At 37.9% G+C, this 26,155-nt stretch overlaps 2 protein-coding genes across 2 annotated transcripts; one reads left to right on the top strand and one right to left on the bottom strand.

The window, feature by feature from the left end:
* Positions 1-796: 796 nt before the first annotated feature.
* rab8a (RAB8A, member RAS oncogene family) lies at positions 797-7,964 on the top strand. The gene is made up of 8 exons (XM_036556111.1): positions 797-990; positions 2,079-2,139; positions 2,399-2,459; positions 2,663-2,740; positions 2,841-2,930; positions 4,392-4,457; positions 4,612-4,662; positions 4,822-7,964. The coding sequence occupies exons 1-8, from the start codon at positions 867-869 to the stop codon at positions 4,912-4,914; spliced, it is 624 nt and encodes a 207-aa protein (XP_036412004.1). The 5' UTR covers positions 797-866; the 3' UTR covers positions 4,915-7,964.
* Positions 7,965-9,355: 1,391 nt separating this feature from the next.
* cib3 (calcium and integrin binding family member 3) lies at positions 9,356-24,419 on the bottom strand. Its single transcript, XM_036556358.1, has 6 exons — positions 24,261-24,419; positions 22,624-22,658; positions 21,161-21,272; positions 16,927-17,074; positions 13,156-13,351; positions 9,356-9,516 (listed from the first exon to the last, which is right to left on the bottom strand). Exons 1-6 carry the CDS (start codon positions 24,309-24,311, stop codon positions 9,495-9,497), a joined length of 564 nt encoding a protein of 187 aa, XP_036412251.1. The 5' UTR covers positions 24,312-24,419; the 3' UTR covers positions 9,356-9,494.
* Between the last annotated feature and the right edge of the window lie 1,736 nt (positions 24,420-26,155).

The raw sequence follows: 26,155 nt of genomic DNA, 5'->3' as shown, positions 1-26,155 counted from the left end.
AATTCCACTGATGTGTCAAAATTCAGTCAGAAAAGTCAGTCTTTACAATATAAACAGTCATTCGGAGTGATTTGATTGGAAATAATTTATTTGTAGAGAAACTTACCAGTACAGATTTTCTTTACAGTGGTGGTGATAGGAACCAGAGGTCGCAATGTCTATTTACTATCCAAACCCCTCAGTGAAGCTACGCCTGTCTTCTGAGTTTATATATGTAATGTTGATGATGGTAAAATAATGGTCAGTTTGAAAAAGTAAGGGGTTTTTTTGGGGAACTAGTTTGCCATAGAACATCCTTCATGTATTCCTCCACCATGAATGGATCAAAATATGTCGGGCAGTGTATTCATAGTCATTTCGAGTAATGACTTTCTGGGAAGGAGCATTTAGAGGTGGACGTCTGGTTCTTATCACCATCACTGTGAACAATTCTGACTCGGTAAGTTTCTCACACCAAAGCGTTCTGAATGACTTTGTTTACATGTTAACCATTTAAACATGCAGAAAAACTGGAAAATCGATGGAGTTTCCCTTCACATTCTGCAGGCGTCTGGTTCTTATCACCACCACTGTAAAAATTCTGACTCGGTAAGTTTCTCTAGAATAGATATTTCACACCAAACCACTCTGAATTACTTTGTTTACGTTGTAACTTTTTAACTATGCTGAAATTTTAAAGACCGAGCGGAATGAATCTTTATTTTATGCGTGACATTATTCTACACGAGTCAAATAGGTCCTCAGAAGGTTAGTAATACGGAGGCGGTGTGTCTGGAGGACTGGGGAGGGCGCGGGTGTGCGCTCATTAGCTACCGCCGTGTCTACGCGGCGCTCACTTACCGGGCGGGATTTCCGCAATATCAAGTATGGCGAAGACTTACGATTATTTGTTTAAACTACTGTTAATCGGGGACTCGGGAGTTGGGAAGACCTGCGTGTTATTCAGATTCTCAGAGGACGCCTTTAACTCAACGTTTATCTCCACAATAGGTACAGTTGCTCTTCGGTTCGTGTTCGTGAAGTCCAATGACAGGCTGACATGATCCGTGTTAGCAGGGCGCTAGCTCAACCAGCTAGCTAGCTGTGGACTTTCTTTCGGTTCGCCGGCAAAGTTAGCTCGGTTTAGTTTGTCCGCTGAGCCAGGATTCCATACCTTATTTTAGCCTTGACATGGTGGCAGTTCTCTGGAGGCTGTTTCTTTCTTTCAATGAGCAGCCTCCTTGCTATAACTCGGTCAGACACAATGGGTATCGGTGTATATTAGCTTAGCCAGGTAGCTAGCTAGCATTAGCTGGCTTGCAAGTTATTACCACCCTTCTGTGTTTGTGAACCATGTTTCTATCTAAATTGTCCATGTATTCATTTTAGAATTGGTTAGACTGTTTCTAGAGTTCGCCACCGAAACCTAAACTAAAGCAATGAGCTTGCCTGTGTACCACGTTGGTTCGCAGTGTAACATTAGCTAGTTAGCACTGTTGGCTATATACTACCATTATTTCTCTAGCTAACTAAGCTAACCAGCTAACGTTAAGTGGCTAGTGAGTAAGTAGTATGGTTAAGTAACTTAGTTGGACATTTTGATAGCAAACTTCCTAAGCTGTTCAGATAAAACGGTGTTGTTGTTCGTATTTGTAATTTAACCAGCCAGCTAGTGAACCGTTTTAGCCGTGCGGTGCTGTTACCGGTGTCTTGTTAGATGTACCAAGACTAAACGTAGACGCTGAAGCAGCTCAGCGATCTGTTATTGTGCAGCTTCTGAAGTTTATCAGCTGCAATTCTGACCCTAATGAGGTGATGAGCCATGATGTGGTGTACATGATGATTTATACTCATGAGACATTCAAGTCTTTTTCTGAGCCAGTAGTAATACTGCTTTGTTTTGTAGGAAGCCTGTGTAAATGCCTTATGTAGACGACGTAACGTTAATGATCAGCATTAGAGGAAGTGAATGTCAGCCTAATGCTTACGTTGACCATTTTCTACCATGTTTTACACTTCTGGGAGTTGAAGATGTCGAAGCAGTTTACAAACTAAACATTTACTCTTTAGTCCTGTCTGACGTGCTTACTTTCTTGCAGGTATTGATTTCAAGATTAGGACAATAGAGTTAGATGGAAAGAAGATCAAGTTACAGATATGGTATGTTTCTGAATTTCTCTCTTCTTCAAAGTCCTTTCTGTCTTACATGCTTTTGTCAAGTGGTATTTGTGGAACAGTGTTTAACCCCAAATCCGCTGTGAAAGTAGCTGTGTGTGTGAATTATTAACCTTCTTGCATAATTGGAACTTCCAACATGGAATGTTTTCTGATCTTTTTCTATAATGGAAGTGACCAAATGAAGTGATCTGTATCTACCCTGAAGTGTAGTTCTAGCACAGTTTTAATGTTTCTTTTATAGGGACACAGCTGGACAGGAGCGGTTCCGAACAATCACAACAGCATATTACAGAGGTGCAATGGTAAGTTAGCAATCAGGAAAAAAAAAATCATTCACCACAGTGCATGTATTGCAACACTGTAATGTTAAAATAATGTCTAGACATGCTCTTCTAATCTTCTTAAAGTTATTGTATTGTGTTGTGTTCTTTGCTCTTAATCATTTGGCTGCTTTAGAACTGTTTATACTCTTTTTGAGCTGATTTCTGTTTTGCTCCTTTCTCAGGGCATTATGCTGGTGTATGACATCACTAACGAGAAGTCCTTTGACAACATCAAGAACTGGATCAGAAACATCGAAGAGGTGGGTTTTTAATGAATTTGTAATTTTAATTGTGTTCATAGGGTGTTGTTTACGACAAACTGTGAAAGAAAAGTGTAATGATAAGTTCTGTCTTACCCAGCATGCATCAGCAGACGTGGAGAAGATGATTTTGGGGAACAAGTGTGACATCAATGACAAACGACAAGTGTCCAGAGAGCGAGGGGAGAAGGTGAGGGAGCTGGTTTGTCCTAAACATCCAAACAGGATTCACCTGTTTTATGGATGTTTTTTCTACATAATACCGTTTCTTACAGTACCTTTGTTAATAATTTAAATCTTTTGTCAGTTTATTTAGTTACTTATATTTGTTTTGTGCAAAGCAGTTTCCTTAACGGAAATCGTAACGTGGCATACAAATAAGAAGTTAAACACGATGTCTTCTTACAGTGCAATAGCTTTTTATATTTGGCGATGTCTATAGCTAGATTCTTTTCCACTGGACGGTTTCCATGGAGGGATCGTGCTGTTTTGTGCTGAAGTGGAGTCGTGACACTGTTTACAGTTCCTGGACTAGGAATTACTTTCTCCTTGTCAGCAATATGGATGTGCATTCTGACTAATTTTGATATTCGAGTATCCGGAAGAGTTCTTGAATGGATTTCCAGTTAAATTTCAGAGATTAAACAGTTATTTGAAAACACCTTATTATAAATACGCAAGGCAACTCTTTACGTTTTTTGTGTCGGATGAGGCGACCTCAGAAGAGCTAATTAGCTAACTCCACTGGTACCTGTTGGATGCTGATGGAGATTTGTCTTCTGCACAAGGTATTTTCTCCTCAGTGAATGTGCCACAGTTTGTCAGAGAAATATATTTTCACAATTTCTGCATCTAGCTAAGATCAGCTAGATCATTCAGACATATGCGATAGCAAACTGTAATAGAACAGATATACTCAAAAATACGAGCAAACTGCACATTTTACAGTCCTGTTAAAACACAAGTTTTCCATCTCACTGAATTGTTGATCTGTATATTTTCAGTGTCGTTCTGTGATAAAATGTAACAAATATCTGAATAGTGATTACAGTGTTTGAATACTGGCACATCGAACAGTTAACTGTGCACTTAAGTACCCATGCACATCAGTAGTTAGAGGAGTATAAATCAGTAACAATTGCATCTGTACTGTGGTGCTTGGAGTTAGCCTGCTAACTAAGTTAGCACTAACACCACAGCCAGCTCCGTTCCACTGTTAGCAGTCTTGTTAACAGCATTGTGTAACATTTAGCAGTTGTTGTTAGATTGATGGTCTGCCTTTTATTTACTGATAGACTGAAAGGTTTCTATTGTGTTCGAAATGTATTTATTTGGCTACTGTGTGAGCAAACAGTTTTTTTGTTTTTTGTTTTGTTTTTTTGGTGGACTGTTTCTGTTTTTGAAATAACAGCAGATGAGGTGCCACAAAAGTGACGTGAATGTAGAGCCAATCAGCCACTGCTCATTAAGCCATTCCACTGTAACATATGGCAGCACGGTTAGCTAACCATAGCCAAACCACATCCAGGTGGAAATACTACTGTGAAATGGTTACTCTCTGTGCTCAGAACTGCCCTACAGTATAAAAGAGGCTTTTGTGAAATCAGTTATGCATGGTTAATGTATATATCTGTGGATCTTATCTCTTCAGCTGGCGTTAGAGTATGGCATCAAATTCATGGAGACGAGTGCGAAGGCCAACATCAATGTGGAGAATGTGAGTGACTTATACTTTACTTTTTATACTATACTTTTACATTGAAACTAGTATGAGGCCACAGTGCATACAGTAAGTCAGGCAGAACTGGGAAAAAAAAACGGAAGATTTATGACAAATTAACAATGTGAAATGTGTTTTGCTGCGGTTTTAGGCATTCTTAACACTTGCCAGAGACATCAAAGCAAAGATGGACACAAAATTGGTAAGACTGTTTCTCCTCACTAAGTAAATCATTGTGTAAACGAGAAAAGACAGAAATCCCATGGCTCTTCTTAAATGAACTTTTATTAAAGTGCAGTGATAGTAGTTAGTAGATAGATGTTTTTAAAACTCTTTCTTTGTTCTTTGTTTTTCCCTAAAGGAGGGTAACAATCCACAGGGCAGCAATCATGGGGTGAAGATCACCACCGAGCAACAGAAAAAGAGCAGCTTCTTCCGCTGTGTTCTACTGTGAAGACCAAGGCCTTACCGTCCACCACCCTGGGGCTGGACTTAACTGGACTGTGCTCTCGTTTTTAGCACTTTCACTCTCTCTCTCTCTCTCTCTCTCTCTCTCTCTCTCTCTCTCTCTCTCTCTCTCTCTCTTTCTCTTTCTTTTTCTCTCTCTCTCTCTCTCTCTCTCTCTCATTATCTTCCTCCAGCCCTAGAACAGTTGGAGTACTCAGCTCCTCTCATCTGCTTCTTCCACTGCTGGCGATGCGGTTTCTTCCCACATAAGACGCTTTTCCTGATGAGGCCATGGTGGGTGGGCTGGCGCTGTTTTCTTCCTCAATATGAAGAGCTAAGTGGTGAAACCTTTGATTCACATTCTGAGGCAAAACACCTGCTAGTTTTGTCTCAGAAGTCCCTCTTGAGCGCACAGCTGCCAGAACCCACTCTCTTATTGCAACACCGAAGTGGTTGAGGTCTTCCTTCTGGATTCTGACACATTGAGCCAACCTTGAGAGTTGTTCAGGATATTTCTTTACCATTCCATTATATTCTGCCCTCATGCTTTCTTTGACAATCACTTGACCTCACTCTGCATATAGGAGTCTTATAATTTGCATCTTAAAAAGCATAACCGAATTGTTTCTCTATTTTAACTTTGATTTGCTTGTTAAATTTGTCCTCCACAATTTTTGTTTTGTTTTTTACCTCCTATTCTATTGACTAGACTGGTTCTTTTCCCACTCGGCATTCTATTATTTACATGTTTACTTACTAATGCAGTAGAGCCGGTTGTGCTGACATAAACTGCTGTTTTGACTCTATCCTGATTAAAATTTGAGTAGTTTTTCTGATTTAGCTTTCATTGAGCTATATCCACTGCCTCTATCTAACCTCTAGAATTAGTGAGTTTTGTGTCCCATCTTAAAGTGTCTCTAGATAGAAATGAGACAGTCCATCTTGAAACAAGCTTCAGTAAACCCAAGTGAATATTGTTCCTTCCTAAAGTTAAAACTGTAGTACTTGTTTTGATGAGAGATATATTTGGTTAAGAATATAACCAAATCTTGCCTGTGGGAATTGCATTGCAGAGCCTATATATGAATTAATACCCATCTATATATCCATAGAAGTACTTTTTTTTTTATTATTTGTTTAAATACATTTGAATCAAAAGTCTCCCAAAAACACAGTCTTTTTGACTTTTGTGATATGCGTAAGTTACACCAGTTTTACACCAGCTTTATATTATATCGCATAGAGCGTGTTTATAGTGGTAACCTGGAGTGCTACGAGATTGTCAATTTACCTTTTACTTTACATAATTCATATTTAATAGCTTTCATTTGAATTTTTTTAATGAAACATCTGCACAGACATACTTTTTGTGCCATGTAAGTTTTCAGAATAACAAGCTAAGTCTGTGTTTAGGAATCATATCTTGGCTTCCACAATGCATCTGATGATTTGTTTTTTTTTGTTTGTTTTTTTTCTTACATTTGGTCCATTTTGAGTGATATCCACATATATTCTCTGTCACGCCCTGCCTCAGACCATAGATGGCACCATGTGCCCTGCAAGACTTCTTATTGTTGTTCGCTAATACCTGCTATCTGTAAATTAGCTTCATGTGACTGGGCTAATCTGACCGGAGAACAGCGGACCCACTTCACTTTCTTTTAAATAGCCACAAAAGAATTGTGATTCTGTTTTTGAGAGATGACAATTAATGCACATCATATCTTTTACGCCAGTTGGCTTTTTCTTAAGCTTTACTGATTCTAAATGTATATATTAATTGGACCTAGCAGCTTAGCAATAGGCCAGGAAAACCCTTACTTACTTACCAGCGTTAAATGGCACTCATACCTTGTGAAGGAACAATTGCTCATTGATTAGGAGCTTGAAAATAGAAGCACATTGTTTTTCCGTTCGTTTCAGAGAAGTAGAGCATTTTTTCTTTCTCTGTGTTGCGGCTAACTCTAAAGAGGCCTTGTTTGTGTGTGTTTTAATAGCAATGAAAGCTTGGGCTAATACAAGCTAGTATGAATGAGGAAAACCACACTCATATGAAATTTTACTGCACCTTTTTTCATTTTCTCCCAAAGAGTTGACGTCACACCAGCTCAGATGTGTGTCCACTCTGAGTTAGGATTGTCCATCCCAGCCCAAATCCATGGCTCTCCGCCACTCCCTTTTTTCCATATTTACCCAAACGTCTTGCCATTTGTCTTAATTGCTAATACTTGAGCTTTCATTTTGGATCTATGCATCATGAAGGTAACACTTTTGACCTCCTATATTTTTGCATTTTTTTTTCTCTCTATTTGAGACTGCAGTAGTTTTTCTCTCTTATTTTTCCCCTCTTAGTCTCTGTAGACTCTCCCTGCTGTAGCTGCCCCTCTTTCCTTTTTGTGCAATTCAATGGCTCTCTTTGATAAGAGCCTTGTATATACTGTAATGAGTCAGAAAAAGCAATGTCACTGTTCAATGTCTTTTGTTATGGTGGACCTATAATGCAGCAGTTGATCTGGCCTTGATGTCACATAAATAACAGTGATGGTTCGACCCATTGTTTCTTTCCAGTCTCTATACTCATGCACTACTGAGAGTCAGTCAAATGCACTCTGAGTGTGCGAGTATTAGAAGCTGGAAAACAGTGAAGAAGAGAATAACATTAGTAGACACACAGTGCTTCCTGAAGTCTCATCAGTTTTACGAGCCACATCAAGTTGCGTAGCGTTGACTCGAGCAGTAATAACGTCTGGCTGTCAAATCTCTGGAGATTTAGTTTATTTCTTGTATCTTCCTCTTTTGAAATCGCTCTGTGATGCATATTGTTTCCATTTCTTTTATATGACCGTTTTCATTTAATTGTAGATCGCGAGGTGAGCGGGGAGAAGAACGTTGTTACATTTTGGAAAAACAAAAATACAAAAAAAGCAATTGTAAATAACACTCTACAAAAGAGATCTACTTAAATTGTACTGTACTTTCTAAAAATCATATTGAAAAATTTGTCTACAGTTTTGTAGATATCAGTACTTTTGATTTATTAAAATAAGATTCTTTTAAGAAGTTGTCTTGTATGTTCATTTTAAGCTGTGTTGCATCATATGAGAAAAATACCATATTGTGGTTTTATACTGCTGGATATTGGGAAATTTCCTGTGATATATTAATGGGCTTCTCTCACAAAGCGGGATTTCTTGCTTAGCCGGCTAACTTTAAGCTTTAGCCTGAACTAACCTTGGATTTTCTGTCTCAAGAAAGTAGACCACCTTTTACTCGACTTCATCACCATGACAGCTTAGGCTGCACACCTAACCTGCTTGAGGGCAGAAGTTGAAATTTTGTGGATCATAAACAGCTTTTCAGCCAATCAGGGACAAGCTTGTGACCAGAGACAGCCTTCTGGTGGAGAAGGACCCTTTTTTCTGTTTTTTTTTACCCGTCGTGACAATGGTGGTGTCAATTACATGAAAAATATACTTAATTTCTAAGAACAAGCAAATCATACCACATGGATATTAAGAATATACAGGAATTAATACTCCAATAAGTAGCATATGGTGGTGGTGGCATTTTTTTACCAATATAAATTCTTTACTTTCTACATATTTACATACTTTTTTTCTTGGAATATAAGCTTCTTGACTCCTCACCTTTGACATACTTGGCTGTTCAGCTCCAATGCGACGCTTTCATGTGTTCACGTGTGGCGCTTAATCACAGCTTGAGTGTCTAAACCTGGGTTAACACAGGGAGTTGATAATCGCTGTTGTGAAACGGGTTCCATTTATCAGGTTTTGTGAAGCTGAAATATGGTCAGGAACCCTGTCAGTGTTGAACTTGCTTTGTGAGACAGGCCCTGGTTAAAGATTGATTTACATTATTTTGACCAAGTTAATTCATTCTTATTGGATTCTGAACACCTGGAACCAAACCCCTACAGAAACGGAACTGTGATTAATCAGGATCCAAGGCCAATGTCTTTGTATGTTTTTTCTTAAATTTATTTTTGAGAAAGTTCCTGAGAAAAAGTCTGTGAGTTTCATGAAGATGTTGGTGAATGAGGCCTATTGAGAATGGTTACAGGGATCATTTGCATAATTCAGTATTGCCAAGGCCACTATCATGATATCAGTTAACAAGTGATGTGTCATGCAGCTCCACCTGCAGGCATTGATCCATCTGTAATAACTACCTGTTGTTTGCTGTGTCTTATGTTCTGTTCAGAAAGAATTTGAGTCCGTAGAGAACAGTGGCCTCCTCACGTGTTTATTACACAAGGCAGTGCTCGCATCTCAGAATTCAATACTGTTTTAATTTCCGGCCCAAAAAAGTCACAAAATAGGAAAACTGAAATGTAGTATACGTAATATAAAGAAGTGCTTGTGTGACTGTTTTCAGCTCAGAGGGGAGGAAAAGTGCCAACAGTGTCAGCATTTCCTGGGGAATAAAAATATATGCAAAGTTTTATGGTTTCAGTTGTTATACTGTAAATGAATGCTGTAGTTCAGCCATTAATCCTTGTCATTCCATATCTGTCCAGTCCAAGAAGATTTCCCCTGATCCGTTTCGGTCCTCACTTGCTACTGGAGCTCATATTCTGATGTGGAATGTGCTGGAAAGAAATCAAATATACTATTACAGTTCTCCAAACGTTTTCAGTTTTTCTGGAGTTAATGGACTTCACTAAACTCAATTTATAGCATAATTTCAGATGAGTTTTCTTCCTGTGATTTTATTTACCCAAGAATGGGTTCAACCCCTTTTTTTTAGATTGATGAGATTCATTCTTAGAAGATAAACTACCGGAATCCCAAAGTTATATGCAAGGCCTGTCAAATGTTTCGGGACACTTTGAGGTAAAATAGTTTCAATATGTGCTTTTAACAATAGATTGGAAAAGAAAACTCTTAAGTCATTACCTAGGAAAATTATCTTAATACTGTGGAAGACCCTCTAATGAATATGAATCTGAGCGTTGCAAAATATAACCAGTGGTTAACAAAATACAGTATTTCTGTACTTTAGAAATATTAGTTGAGTGCAAGTGTTCTGTCTGTATACTTTAATAAAACTACCAAAGTATTTGCTTTTAAATATACTTAAATGTCAAAAATAAAAGTATGGAGTTATTGTAGATGTTATTATTTTGATGATTAAGGAGACCTGTGCTGCTGCTGACACAGACAACTCAGTTTTCATGTCTTCAGTCACACAGGTCTCCTTAATAGTTCATTAAAATAATATTGTACAAGATATACAACTCTATAGAAAAGTTTGAGCATCCATGGCCAAGTTATGTTTTTTGTTGAGCTTTGATGTGAAATAAAACACAAACTCTGCAGTTTTAAAAAATAATTTTATACAAATTTTAATCCACACCTTAATGGACTCAACAGGACTGGTTAGGTAGATTTTCAAACCTCAAAAAGTATAATTTTCTGCTACTTTTAATGCACAGTTACTTCATATTTGATAAACAAAAAAAAATAAATAGTAATTGTGGGGTCCTCTAAGCAGCTGACTGAGGACCTGAAAACAAAGCTAATTAATGCCTGCAAAGCCAAGAAAGGCTATAAAAAGATTTCAAAGCTTCCAGGTCACATTTTCCATTGTCTGAAATGGCGGTAAGAAGTGTCAGTAAAAGGGAACAGTGGAAGTGAAGATCTGGAAGACCAAGAAAACTCAGATAGCTTGCATGCTGGCTAGAAATGCAAAGCAAAACCCCTATATGACAGCAAAACACCAACTGGAAGCTTGACACAAGAGTGGTGGTGCACTCTTCTACTGTGCAGCATTGCTTGTATAAATATGATCTGGATAGGAGAGGCATCAGAAGGAAAACTTATGTGCAGGAACAATAATTCAACACCTGAAGTATCAAAAACAAACCAGAGACATTTTAGAAACAAGTGCTGTGGACTGAAGTAAAAAGGAAACTGCAATCGCCAAAGGTAAGTTTGAAGAAAAAAAAGGAGCAGCATTTGATGACCAGAACACCTTGTCAACTGTTAAGCATGGGGTGGATCAATTATGCTTTGGGGTTGTCTGGAAGCAAATGTGACACAGTCAGTTAAAAAGCTGAAGCTGAAAAGAGGCTGAAAACAGGACAATGATCTAAAACGTACCTTAAAATCCACCATGAACTACTTCAAGAACCACAAGCTGAAACTTTTAGAAGCCCTCACAGTCCCCTGTCCTAACGTCGTTGGAAAAAAGTGTGTAGATCTTAAACATGTAGTATGTGCAGGATGGCCCGAGAATATCGCAGAACCAGAAGCATCCTCGGAAGAGTGGGTGAAAATTCCTAAAACAATAATAGAAAGCCTCCGAACTAGATACAAAAAAGTGTTTGCAAGCTATATCTGCCAGAGGGGGTGTTGCTTAGTGCTGACTGTTCAGACAAGATTAGTTTTACATGAGGAGGTGGAGTAATGTCATTTTTTACCACTGTTTCTAGTCCCACCTGAATCCACCACAGACTGCACGCTCAAGCATCAGTAAATATTCCGGCTCCTATTACCTTCTATAAAACCAACCATAGTAATAACCCAGGTTATCTTAATCCTGTGCAAATGCTCTCATATTCTGTGGAAAAAGGAGTTTCTTAAGTATGGAAGCACTTTAGGAATCTAAAATCAAGCCGATAGGTACTGTCCTCCTCAAGTGTACAACTCAGAACATTAAAACATACAAATTTCAGAAAAAAGTTAGATTTTATGCTGTGATGTTGCCTGTTTGGTTATGAATTCCAGAGCTAATCACAATGCTAATGACACAGTGCATTCATTTGAGATAGCAAAACTGAAAAACATGCTAAAACTTCATGATAGACAGACCAATAGAAAACCTCCAGAATTACTTGAAGTTCCATAGACTTCCATTCAAAGTTGAGGAAGTTTTTCTTTTTTTCTTAACTTTTTCAAATCACCATTTTGGATATGTGGCGTTCTGTTCCAACAGCAGTGATGTCCAAAAGTACCGAATGGTACATTAATAGAGTGACCCATTTTTACTATTTAATTTTTTTTATTTTTAAGTTTTATATCACATATACACCGAACAGCCATAACATTAAAACCAGCTCATTTTATCAGATGCACTTACCATATAGGTGCACTTAGTTCTTCAATTACAGACTGTAGTTCATCTGTTTCTCTGCATAATTTGTTAACCCCCTTTCACCCTGTTCTTCAATGATCAGGACCCCCACAGAACAGGTATTATTTGGGTGGTGGATCATTCTCAACACTGTACCTCAGTGTCACTGCTGGACTGTGAATCGACCACCAACCAAAAATGTCCAGCCAGCAATGTCCTGTGACCACTGATGAAGGATGATCAACACAAATGTGCAGTAACAGATGAGCTATTGACTCTGCCTTTACATCTACAAAATAGACCAACAAGGTAGGAGTGTCTAATAGAGTGGACAGTGTTTAAAAACTCCAGCAGCACTGCTGTGTCTGATCTACTCATACTAGCACAACACACATTACACCATGTGGTGTACACAACACGCCACCACCATGTCAGGGTCACTGCAGTGCTGAGAATGATCCACCACAAAAATAATACCTGCTGTGTGGTGGTCCTGTGGGGGTCCTGACCATTTAAGAACAGGGTGAAAGGGGGCTAACAAAGCATCCAGAGAAACAGATGGACTACAGTCTGTAATTATAGAACTACAGAGTGCACCTTTATGGTAAATGGAGCTGATAAAGTGGACAGTGAGTATAGAAATGAGGTGATTTAATGATGTGGCGGGTCAGTGTATAGTAGCTGTGTATTACCATTTGCCAAAAAAATGTTATTTTTTAAAATAGTTGGCTGCAGAGTTTGTGTTTCCTTCTTTTCCGTTCAAAAATCGATAAAGTATTTAATTTATTGTGACACTGTAATAACACAGTATTGTAATAACAGTGTTGTAATACTGTAATAACAGTATTTTTGCTTTTAATACTTAAGCACATTCGCAAGCAAGTACTTTTGCTCTTTTACTCAAGGAGAAATATAGATAGAATACTTTCAGTACAACTAATATTTTACCAAGAGTATTTTTACTTTTGTTCAAGTACAGAAGCATTTTGCTTTGTCCACCTCTGAATATAACTACAGTAATGTTAATGAAACTTTTTCCTTTTTACTTAATAAAAAAAAAACATTAAAATCATGCATTATGTTAAACATTTCATCACTGTTACAGGCCTTTTTGTGAATGTTTTTAACCCATACAGAGTCTGTTAGCTCTAACCTGAGGAAGTCAGGGGCTCTCACTATCATGTGCTGGAAGTCCTCCAGTGACAGGCGCCCGTCATTGTCCAGATCAGCTTCATCGATCACCTTCTCACACACCATCCGCACCTCGTCCTCCGTCAGCTCGTTACGCGTCAGCTTGTTCAGAGTCTTCTCCAGATCCGACTTACAGATGAAGTTGTCGTTATTAAAGTCTTTAAAAGAAAAGTTAGTAGTAATATGTGAGCTCATATTACTGAAGTCTTCCAATATACACTTAATTACTAGTATGTTAGCCAGATCTGCCTCATACTCACTCATTGGCCATTTTATCAGAAACACCTATCATGTACAGTATTGTGCAAAAGCCAGAGACCACCTTTTCATTAATTTCATGAAGTTATTCAGTATTTAGTGTGTCCACCCTTTCTCTTTATTACAGCTTTAATTCTTTTCAGGAGACCCGCTTTCAGCTGTACACTGTTAGAAATAAAGGTTCTGTGCAGGTAAGGTACCAACGAAGTAAATGTACCCTCAAAGGTACAGCAGTGGTTTTGAGGTCCAAATGTGTACCTTGAATATGTTTTTCCCAGGTGAAAAAAACATATTTGTACCTTGTCATTACCTTATGGTTTAAAACAAAACATTAAAATAAAAAGCCTGGAGACGAGACAGGGTGTGTGGAGTCAATACAACTTAAAAACATAGGATTTTAATGGATTATGGTACAATTATGTTGCCTGACTAAAGATACCGAGATGTACCCTTGAGGGAACCACCCCAGTGACAAGAGGGGTACTGCCCCAGTCACAGTTTCGTACCCTTTTTTCTGAGAGTGTGCTAAGCAATCTGCAGGGATGTTTTTCCACACCTCCAAAAAAAAGTTCAGTCTTCAAAGTTGGTTGCATTTTCTGCTCCTCACAATCGAATTAATACAAGGTAGAAATTTAGACTCATCAGTGCATAAAACTGGTGTCCAGTTTTGGTGTTCTAGTGCTATTTTCTCCTCTTCTTGTATGGGTAGCCTCATGACCCACTTTACAGAACACAATAATTCAATTAAATTTGATTAAATTGATTGCATAACTGCCTTTAGGACTTCTATTTCAATCCGTCATGCCTGCAGCACAACTGCCTTTGTTTACTGACTGTAAATAATAAATGAAAACTTTCTCTTGACCCTTGGCAGCAGTGGAGCATGTACTGCTGTGAAATGTCTGACTCTGATAGCATGTTTAATCAGACAGCTTTGAGCACACGCGCACACTTCTGCTCAGAGATAAAACCTGCTCTAATGAACTCCTGCATTATTTACATCCTTCCTTAAAGCTCCCTCAGTGGGATTGTACAAGATCAACACAATAGAAAGCCGATGATCTTTGCTACTGTACATGACCGAGTGCCCGGCCTAGTAACTCTAGACTTACAGATACCCTCTTATCACACTTAAAATGTCAAATGGATTACTTACACACTGTAGGAGAAAATTAATATACTGTTCAATGGCCTTTGAGAGTTTTGGCATAGTTGAGTGAATGATCACATGTAATCAATCAGACAGGGCCTGTTTGATTTTTTAGTTTTGAGCTGAAGCTATGAGACTACGCTGCTGAAAAAAACAGCAGGTCTAAGCTGGCCTTTGTTGGTTTTTACTGGTCTGGTGCTGATTTAGTTGGTTGCCCACCTTGTTCATGCTGGTTGGCCAGCAAACCAACAGCCAAAGCACAAGAAATGCTGGTTTGTCTAGCAGGGTACCTTTCAGAGTACAAACTTTGTCACTGTGGTTGTCCAGACAAACTATAAATGTTACATCCATGTGTTTACATGTTTTAATGTAGGGTTAAACTGCTGGTACCACCTCAAAAGGTGCAGCCCTGTTTGCTGATTGGAACTGAGTCTTATAGAGTGGATAGAGATTAGGTGAAGCTGAAGTTAGCTTCTTATTATCATTTACTCATTCCACCTTAAATGATGTAGCAGTTACATTCAGATGCATGTATCGGCACTAGTATGTAGCTACTGCACTATTTAAGGTGGAACAGAAATTCTTATAAGAAGCTAACATTGGGGTGGATCTAGTACTGGCTGACAAAACAGAGGGTGCTCTACAAAGTTCATTACTTTCTTTAGCATAACTGATGTAGCAGTTTTCACTTGCGGATCATGTGAAGATGGACAGCAGAGGGAAGATCTGTAAAAAAACAAGGTCCCTGCTAGAAAAACCAGCATAGACCAGCATATGTTGTGTTTTGGATACTGGTATGCTGGTCAACCACCATGACCATGCTGGGTGACAAGCTAAACCAGCACTAGACCAATACAAACCAGCTTAGACCAGCAAACGTGGAATTCATGCATGAAAACCACTTAACCCCTTAAAATCCCAGGCTTATTATATACGAAAGTTTGCAGTTCAGTGCAAACTGGCTGAGCTATTTTTAGGTTCTAGAAGTGTGTAAGAAAATGTTGGGCCCACTAATGGGCTCTGGCCATTTAAGGGATGAGGACATATCTGAGCAAGTGGGCAGTGAGAAATGCTGATGTTAACTTATCTAGCATTAGTTTGTAGCATATAGACTTTCATGATTATGTTACATACAAGATAGAAGCTTTTGCCAGTTTTCTTTGTATCACTAGCTTGCAGCCTTTATCTCAATGTAGCATATAATTAATATTAAGGACTAAGACATGATAAAAATTAGCAGATTTTAGAAATAGTTATTTTGGATGAAGTCAATGCTGTGTGTGTGTGTGTGTGTGTGTGTGTGTGTATGTAGCAGGAGAAATACAGACATCATGTTTCTCTCAAACTCACTTAAAGTATACCATTGGACCTTAACCCTTGTGTGGTGTTCATGTTCTTGTTACGCAGTGGTCTGGTGGACCCACCACATTATTGTTTGTTTAAATCAATACAGCGATAACAATATATGTAAAAATACCAGATGTTTAAAATATCACAAGTGGCCAGCGTAGGGTTCTCCTTTAGCAGCTGTAGCCAGTCAACAGCCTATCCACATTGTCCACCCTCACACACACATATACAAACACATACACACAGACACACACACACACACTAACAGCAGGCCATGTAGGAGGAGAACAGAGTGAAGGGACACAAGCACCTCCACACTTTTATTCCCCACAAGTTCACCCAACACCACATGTGTAATATAAATGTGTAGGGGGTGAACAGTGTGAAGTCACTGAAAATGTGTTATTTTATATGTTCCTCACATAAAATGAGCAAAGGTCAAAGAATCTGAGCTTGAAATAATAATAAATCGCATATTTTTTTCTTATGGTAAACATTGAAAATGGGTCCCACAGACCAGAACACCACACAAAGGTTAAGAGCTATGTTATACCTTAGAGGGTACATTTATATTGTTTGTTCCTTGGAGGACTAAAATGTACCAAGGCAGTGCCCTTTTTTCTGACCATGTAGGTCACAGTTAATAGAAGTGTAAACCACACCAACAAGCATCATTCAAAATGCACACCCAAATCAGTTAAACTGAAAATCATTTTGGGGGTTGTGTCAGTGCACCTGCCTATGTGGTTTCTGATGCTGTATGACACACTGTTATTTATAAACAAGGACAAAACTACATACAAATTTTACATTATAGGATGAATGCTACTGCAGGGTTCCATTAGGCTTCCACTAGGCTTCCATTATTTGTTAAGTAGATTAGCCTAGACACCAAACATCACATTTGAGTTATGGGGAAAACTGGTAAAACTGTGCAAATGTGATTCTTGACTAAACTCTTCCTTTAAGACTGACCGTAGATTTTGAAGGCATAGTAGGCCTTCAGATCTCTTGGTGCCATTTCGCTCAGCACTGAGAACATGTCCAAGAAGTCATCCAATGTCATGTTTCCCTCTCCATCCTCTGAAAAGACCTCTGCAATCCTCTGTCTGAAAGGGTTATCCTGAACAACACAGTCAAAAGGTGTGATAGGCTGCATCCGAAACCACATACCACCACACTAAATAATAAATGTGAACATCACACCAGTAATAGTGTATGCATTGGTACTTTATGTAGCATAGCAGTATGCAGTTTTGGATGCAGCCATAGTAACTATATGGACAAAAGTATCCGGACACCTACACTTGACAACTACAGGAGCTTTTATGACATCCCATTCTAAATCCATACACATTAATATGGACTTGGTCCCCTTTTTGCAGCTATAACAGCTTCCCCTCTTCTGGGAAGGCTTCTACAAGATTTGGAGTGTGTCTGTGGGAATTCATTCAGAAGAGCATTTGTGAGGTCAGACACTGATGTTGGACGAGAGGGCGTGGCCCGCAATCTCTGTTCTAGTTAATCCCAAAGGTGTTTGATGGGGTTGAGGTCAAAACTCTGTGTGGCCCAGTCAAGCTCTTCCACGCCAAACTCACCTAGACTCTGCTCCAGGGTCATTCTACAGAAACGTCCATTATTGTGTCCCCAGCGTTTACAGATATATTACACTTAAAAAACATGTTAGGGTTACAAGTTATTTATATTTTTAAATAAAGCAATGCTATTTTAACAATTACACCTTCTTTAGCCATGGATTTAGCAATATTGTTTTTTAAATCAATTATCTAGAATTCCAAGCACCACAGAAGTGCTTGTCCCCACAGTCATGTGTAAAGGGTGAGTGCCATATTTTAATTTTACCTACAATAATCTATACATGACTATGGAATATATAAATGAAATGACATAAAGAAAACAAATGTCAAATAAATATTATGAAATATATAATGAAAGTCGTGGTCCCCTAGGAGTCGTGTCACTGGTGTTACCACGTAACAAAAAATCTCTTATTTTGAAATAAAAATGACACTGATGACATCACTTGACTTCCTTTTGCCTATTTTCTGAGGATTTATGAAAAAAGCACATGGTAAGTCCACTGTGTCTTTTCAGTTATCAGAAGTTTTCTCATTTAGCCGATGATTTCATATGAAGCTTTTAGTCGACGTCACTGGTGTGACCTACTTTATTCTTAGATAATTGTGAAAAAATAGAACACAAATGGATTAAATTACACATTTTAGTGGATATTCCAAGACTGACAACGTGTGGTCTGATGCTCTGTAGTAGCCATTTTGTAAAATGCATTTTTTATCAAAAATGTCTCTGGTGTTACCTTTCTTATATGTAACACCAATGAGGATTGGTAACACCAGTGACACCTATGGTAGATAGAAAAGTGGACATTTCTGTAGAATGACCCTCCAGAGTCCAGTGGCAGCATGCTTTACACTACTTCACTCCACCCCTCCACCCTGTTTGGCATTGTGCATTTTAATCTTAGGCTTGTGTGTAGCTGCTCGGCCATGGAAACCCATTTTGTGTAGCTCCTAACATGCGGTTATTTGGCTGATGTTGCTTTTGCTGATGTTGCTTTGGAGCTGTTCAGTGAAGGATTCAACAGAGCATAGGCACTGTGCGCTTTAGTACTCGCTGGTCCCACTCAAACTGTGAGTTTACGTGGTCTACCGCTTTGTGGCTAAGCTTTTGTTGCTCCTATAGGTGCTTCCATTTCACAACAATAGCACTTACAGTTGACAGGGGCGGATCTAGAAGGATAAAAATTTCACAAACTGATACGTGGCAAAGGTGGCATCCTATGACAGTGCTATGTTTAAGTTCATCAGTACAACCCATTCTACTGCCAGTGCTTGTCTATAGAGATTGCAAGGCTGTGTGCTTAATTTTATCCAACTGTTAGCGATGGGTGTGGCTGAAACACCTGAACTCATTAAGAGGTGTGTCCCTATACTTTTGTCCATATAGTGTATATCCATATTGTGAATACCATCAGTACTTAAAGAACACTGATCAACTGCATGTCTCTTTATAAAGAGAGCATAACTGGTCCTGTTTAATTGGATTTGGTGCAATCAAGTGAGTGAAACAGTGAATAAAAACATTGTATTTGATAGCAGTTTTTAAAAGTGCCACTATATTGTGTCTGTGTGTCAAAATGTGGTGATACATATCATGTATCATAAGCATTTCTATTGTGTATCGTGATATTCTATTTTTTCCATATCGCCCACTCCTAATCCAAACTATTTAGAAGTTACGGAAATGCCTGAGTTTAAGATCATGTTGTACAACCTGTTTAATTTGCACACATATTATAAAAAGCTGTATTTTATATTCTGTTTTTTTTTTTTTCAGAAAAGAGTTTGTAAACAACAAAAGATTTACAATGGATTGTTTGCTCGCTGGTCCATTCAGTCTATATATGGACACATTAAGCTGCAAAAGCAGCCCGTTTTAAATTTATGAATAGACTCATAATTAAAAATGAACGTTTTTTCTTCAGAGAGTCTATAGTTTTTGGAGTAGAAGGTTTGAGGAAAATGGTTAATTGTTGTTCTGTTCCTGACTGTTGAGAATGTATCACTACAACCTTCCAGTGGCACCACAGAAAGTAAGTGGATGAAGTTTCATAATGTCTGTGAGGACTTCAGTCCAAACTTAACAGCCTTGGCTGCTTTTTGATTGTGATGTGCCTCATTTCACTTGTAAAAGGGTTAGCCTATCAGAACAGAGGTCATTTATATATTAGAGTCTTGGTTTAAAGGTGAAGTCCACTGATTTCTTTCTGCATAATTCAGTCACTGAGATGTAAACAAAGTTTCTGTGTGGTTTGATGTGAAATGATGCATTGTAGAGTAACTCACTGACACAGTGGTGGTGATAGGAACCAGGGAGTATGATGTCTACGATGCAAATATAGACCTTTTATTTTCTAACCAAAATGAACAGTGAACCTACATGTGTATGTAATGTTTATAATGGTAAAATGACATCTCTCTGCCAAGCGGAGAATTTCATAACCATCATGTATTCATAACCATCTAATTTCTGTAAGGCAGCTTTTAAAACTTACGAAGGTTTTGAGACAAACACTAAGTAGTTCATACGAATGTTCTTAAATGCAGTTCTCAAAAAAAAAACTTAAAAAACTAAGATGACCTAAATTATTTTTTCTTGAGAAAGTCTTCATTATTTTGTTATATATGCTATGTTGCAATTTACCATGTACCATAAATGACATGAGATACATTTTGAATTTGTAATAATTTTTTCCGTTATTTAGTTTAATCCACTCAGGGGAGCAAAATAGAGGAAAAACAGCAAGCCAGGCATTTCAAAAATTTAGCAAACTAGAGCTAGTGACGGACAATGATCGGCAAGAGTAGCAGAGGCAGCTCAACTCTTATGTCAACTCTTATGGCCTAAGACAAGTGTGAGGCTATCATAAGGTATCATAAGAAAACATTTAAGAACAAAACCCTTTCAAGAATACCACTTGTTCTTACAATTCTTCTTAAGAAAATAGTTAAGAAAAAAATTGATAAAAAGATAAAAACAAATAAATACATAAAAAATAGAAAAAAAAGAGAATTTTTCAGAAAGTTTTTCTTTCTTGAAACACTTGTGAATCCGGCCCCTGGTTCCCATCACCACCACTGTAAACGATTCTGACCCGTTAAGTTTCTCTTGAATGGCACATTTCACTTAAAACCACTTTCAACAACTTTGTTTACATCATAACGACTGAATTAGGCAGAAATTTACAAAAATGAAATCTCTTTTTGGTACATAAAACTAGATAAATGTTACAAGTGTTGAAAAATGTTGAAAAAATAAAATGTAGAAACAAGAAAAATGTAGCAAATGGACCTTTTAAAAAGAGTCCCTCTAGGATCTCATCCATCTCTCCTTCTAAAATAACCATCATGAAGCATCAGTGGCCTGTTGGACTGTACTGTTCCTGTTGTGACAGACAGTTAGCGAGGAGTGCCAGTGCTATTGCTGTGTGGAGTGGTGCGTAATGGACTTGCATAGTCTAAAGCCCCCCTGGACTTTTCTGCTATCTCCAATTCAGGTGGATCTGATGACACATAAACTCTCCAAGACTGCTATCAATTAGTAGGGGATCCATAATTGATAAGGAACACGGCGTGAGCGGCACAGTGTTGTGTTAGATATACTGCACCTTCAGCTCCGGCATGCTGCCAATCAGCTCATAGGGCAAACGCACATCTGGCTGGTTGGTGTAGTCCAGCGGAACGAGTTGTGGGGCCAAATCGCGGTACCTATGGAAAAGTCTAGAAAGAAAACATCATGTGATTATTGCCTTCATTTGAATAAGTGGTTGCAAACACGGTTGTTTAAAAGTTTGGAAAGGTTTTTTAGTATTATAAAGCAAAATTTTTGCAGATGCTTGTATTGCAGCCAATGGTAGATTGTGCTTCAGCAGGGTCCGCCCACCCAGTCTCCATAGTAACTCATGGTAACACACGCAGTGTGTTTGGAATGTAAAAGTAACCAAGAAACTACCCAATCGTTAAGAAAAGTGGTGGTTCACTTTCCAATTTCCTCAAAACTTGGTGGCTTTCATTTAGAGATCTAGTCTTCTTAGTGTAATTCACTGCTATTAAAAGAGACACTGCTTTTGCATAAGTCATGGTGCTTTACTTTCCAGCTGTACATAAGCAAAGCTTTTTCGCTCTCTAAAATCTTGTTCTGTACCCAGCTCACATCTCTCACTGTCTCTCTCTCTCTCTCACTCTCTATCTCTCTCTCTCTGTCTCACTTTCTCTGCTCAAACACATACACTCCTCCACAGCAAGAGCCCACAGTAAAGCGAACCAAGTGCAATAAATGCTAGAGAACACAATCCAAAAAAAGGTCATAACACTTATTGAACACTACAACATTTTTAGCCATTCATGTGTTTTTGTTAACAATTTCTGTCAGTGAGCTCATGTCCGTAATACATTTGCACATTAGCCAATACAACTCAAGTGGAAAGTAAAGACTTATAATATCAGCCTGCTAATGTCAGTCATTCATTATGAGCTATTTAGGTAAATAAACATAAATAGTTTATGAAATTCACTCTATCTAAGGTAAAAGTAACTGAATGTAAGGTAGTGATATGAAACATTTTCAAACTTTCAGCTCTTGAATAATCTTAGTATTTTTAAAGCACAAAGTACATTAGATTAAATCATTGATTAGTTGCTTAAACAATCTACAAATGGAAAGGCTATTTTGAAGGTAGCTATTATTCAATGTGAGCTATAATTCAATGTCCCAGTGTAAACTATGCCTATGGCAATAAATACTAAATAGGCGTACAGCTTTATCAACATCATAGCTCTTTGTTTAGACATTTTTAAAAGGTCTGTGACAAACATTATATCTCCACTGCCCTTGTTTTAACACACATGAATGGAGACCTTAAACTTGCTAAAGAGCCCACCTATGTGGAACAAAAACAACCAGCTAGGTGGTGACTTTTCATAAAGAAGGTCAAGTACATTGCAAGAATCTGTTGGTGTAGATCAAACCATGCCGTACTAGCTCAATAACATAACCATAACATAACCAATATGTTCAGTAGGCCTGAAAAGAATTCTGTTAATCAAAACATACTTTACACTTTAAAATTACCTTAAAATTTCCTTTCTGGTGAAGTATGTGCAGTCCTGTAAATCAAAAGGGAAAATAATGCTGTAAAAAAGATTTGACTTCCACAGTCCAGAATTGTTTCACATAGATAAGAATATGCAGTTTGTCATTTGTATGTCAATTTATTAATGCAAGAGGAAACAGCACACATACAAATATACATGTTTCTGCAACTAGGAGCACTTTTAGGTCCCAGCAGACGATTTTTTGATTTTCACTGTTTTAGAATAACACATAGAAAATTGTAAAATGGTTATATTGGTTACATATATGGTGAAATGGTGCACTGACCGAGATTACAGTGGTGGTGATAAGAGCGAGGGTTCATGCTATCTACAATGCAAATAAAACCATTTTATTTACTATCCAAAATGATCAGTGAACCTACGCATGTCTTCTGAGGTTTATATGTTATGTTGATGAGGGTAAAATAGCAGTAAATATGAAAAAATATGTTTTATTTGGGGAAATTTTTGCCTTACAAAGTCCTGCATATCTCTCTGCCATCAATGAAGTTTTAAAAATATATTTTCGGTCAAAAGCATATTTCAAAACTCATCATAAAATTGTCTCAGGCAGTTGTCTGTGGCATAGACAACACTGTGGGAAACTTAGTGTAGGCATCCCTGGATTCACAGAAAAGCAAAGTAAATATCATCTTGTCAAACTAAATATTTTCTGCATGCCCTTACCATACAGCTTACAACTTTTCAGTTAGACTAAATAACTCATATTCATATTAAACTCAAATATATTAGAAGAATATTAGAAGTCTGCCAAACCTAATGTAACCTGCTGTTTGTCATTTCACAAAACAGTGAAAAAGTCATAACCGCGACAAACAACTGCAACACTCTGTATAATATTAAATCTATCTGTATTTAATTTGTCCACTCTTGTGCGCCTACTGTCACTTCAACTCATCCATATTCCAATCTTAAAAACAAACCAATTCCAGCTGTGTCCTCTCAACAAAAGCTGCTCTCAAAACTCTCACTGACATTATGTTCCCTTTCAAGCAAACACCAATATTCACACAAACAACTACCCAAACTCACCTCAGCTGCCTTTCTGTCTCATGTGCATCTACAATGGCTAAAGGAGATATTTCTGAGGTGATATGAGATTAGATATAAGATGTTTATAGTAATCTAAAATATAGGATACACAACTTGCATAAGGAAGGGCAAAGTCAAAGAAAAATAAGTGAAAAAAAAGGAGTTTCCAAAACTTCAAAAAATTATCATAAGGTATAGAGACTAGTGCTTCCTGACAACCTGACCTGGTAGAGCACAAAAAGTGGAATAAGGTTTTATGGACTGTTGAGTCTAAATTTGAAAATTTTAGGAAGTTACAGACAGTATGCATGCTGCCAAAGCAATGGACCATGTCTACAACCATCAGTCAACATGGTGGAGGATCAGTGAATGTTTACATCTATAGCTATTGATTTGTTTTTGATCGAAAGCATCATGAATGCTGATCAGTACATATAAATGCTAATGCATCATGCAGTGCCTTCTGGAAAATTTTAGATTGTAAACAACAGTTCTAATAAAAGCCATAAATACAGAAATATTCCTCTGAAGATGAGCGAATACCGATTTCACTTCACTGACCTGATATGCGTCCAGTTGCTGGGCAGTGAAAATGGTCTGCTTGTTTCCCATTGCCGCTCAGGCAGACTCAGCCTCAGAGCCATTCGAGGTTTAGTGTGTACCAGAACAGAGCGCGGGCAGATATTTCAGATATGAAATGCACGGGACAATGGCGAGGGGATCGAGTGTCTGCCCCGCCGGGCCCTTCACCTCGCCATTATAATGGAGGCATTTCATCGTTTTCATTGCCCTGAATGGCAGGCATTTTTGGACGTGAATGCGGCTGTCGGTCAGCTGGAGTGCCGGTGGCAGCGAGCCCCTGCTGAGAATGGGGGCTGACGCCTCACCCAGGGGTCACATTACACCTGCTTCACCTGGCTTGTAACACAGAGTGGGTTCAGCGAGATAAACCAGCAATAAATGTGAAAACTTCATAACCTAATATCTTAATATTGAGAGAAAAGATTACTCACAGAGTTTGAAGACAAATTAATGGATGAACAAATGAAAGAAAACTTAAAATGTATCTTGTTAAGGCAGTTATGCAGTAATTGGTCATTAAATATACATGCATTCACACAATTTCCCTTGCTATTGTGAATTTAATGGCTATTTATACTCCTGCCAAGGGTAACATGTACAGATACACCAGATGTCTGTTCATATTTATACACTGTCTACCACTCATGTCTATTTATGTGGGTCAGTATGCACCCCCTAGCTAGGGCCTGGCAGGCCACATAATTGATTTGGATAAACAAATTCAAGCAAAAACATATTCATTTCATCTAATAAGACTAAATTACACCTCATAATAGTATTTTCCTTTTTAAAGTTTGCTCCAACAGGTTCTAAATCACACCTATTATGGTCTCCTGATGTTGTCACATGTTTGTAGGTCTTTTCTGTAGCTACAGTGTATAAAATCATTGTATATGGGTGACTTAAAAGAATTAATTAGAATTAAAAGAAAAACCTGAATAAATGAGAATAAAGAAACATGACAAGTAAAGATGCTTCTTGCACAATACAATTAAGCCATTAAAGCTCAGTAATGTGTAAAAATAATGAGCAGGCCTAGTTGACCTTCATGAGTTGAATGAGATATGGTAGGGTTTTTATTTAAACCTGTTAAATAAACACAAGAAACTTTCAGAATTTTGGATTGATAAGTAAAAAGAAGAAGAAATATTCCAGATCCTGCAGTATTTCTATCAAATTTGAGGAGTCCAAGCCAAGTCGAATGCACGCTGGTTCTTTAAGAGGTTTTAGTAAAGAAAAAGGTTCTATAAAGAACCATGATCACTCAAAGTACCCTTTGTGTGATTAAAGGGTTCTTTGCATCACGTTCTTCAGAATGTGCTGTGGATGGTTCTAACCCTTTTGGGTGCTATATAGAACCCTTTTCAAAAAGGATATATATAGAACCATCTACAGCACATTCTCCATCAAGCTGAAGACCCCTTTAATGATGCAAAGAACCCTTTATTCATGCAAAGGGTTCTTTGAGTGTTCACGGTTCTTTATAGAACCATTTTCTTTACTAAAGAACCCATGAAGAACCATCTTTTTGAAGTGTGTACTGTATGGGTTTAGGCTACTCTACTCAGGGATGGATTATGGTCTTGCGAGGCCCCTGGGAACCAGCATCTTTAGAGTCTACTAACCATTACACTGTATAAATGAATAAATAACCTGAAAAGTGAGATTAAACAATAGTTCATGTCATCAGCAGTGCAAATTTAATGTTTTGAGAATTAACACAATTAGCCATATTAATGATTAATATGCTTTTGTGTAAGGGTTTATGTACATTAAGATGAACTTGAATCAAGATTTCTTCTCTTTTTCCTTCAAGGCAAACCGAATTGTAATGCAGAAACAGAAATATTCCTACACATATAAAAAGGGCAAAA

This window comes from Colossoma macropomum, unplaced genomic scaffold, assembly GCF_904425465.1.
Source record: "Colossoma macropomum unplaced genomic scaffold, Colossoma_macropomum, whole genome shotgun sequence".
In the NCBI taxonomy this organism is placed as follows: Eukaryota; Metazoa; Chordata; class Actinopteri; order Characiformes; family Serrasalmidae; genus Colossoma; species Colossoma macropomum.
Note: the sequence above shows the minus strand (reverse complement) of the source record. Positions and strands in the feature narration are given on the sequence as shown.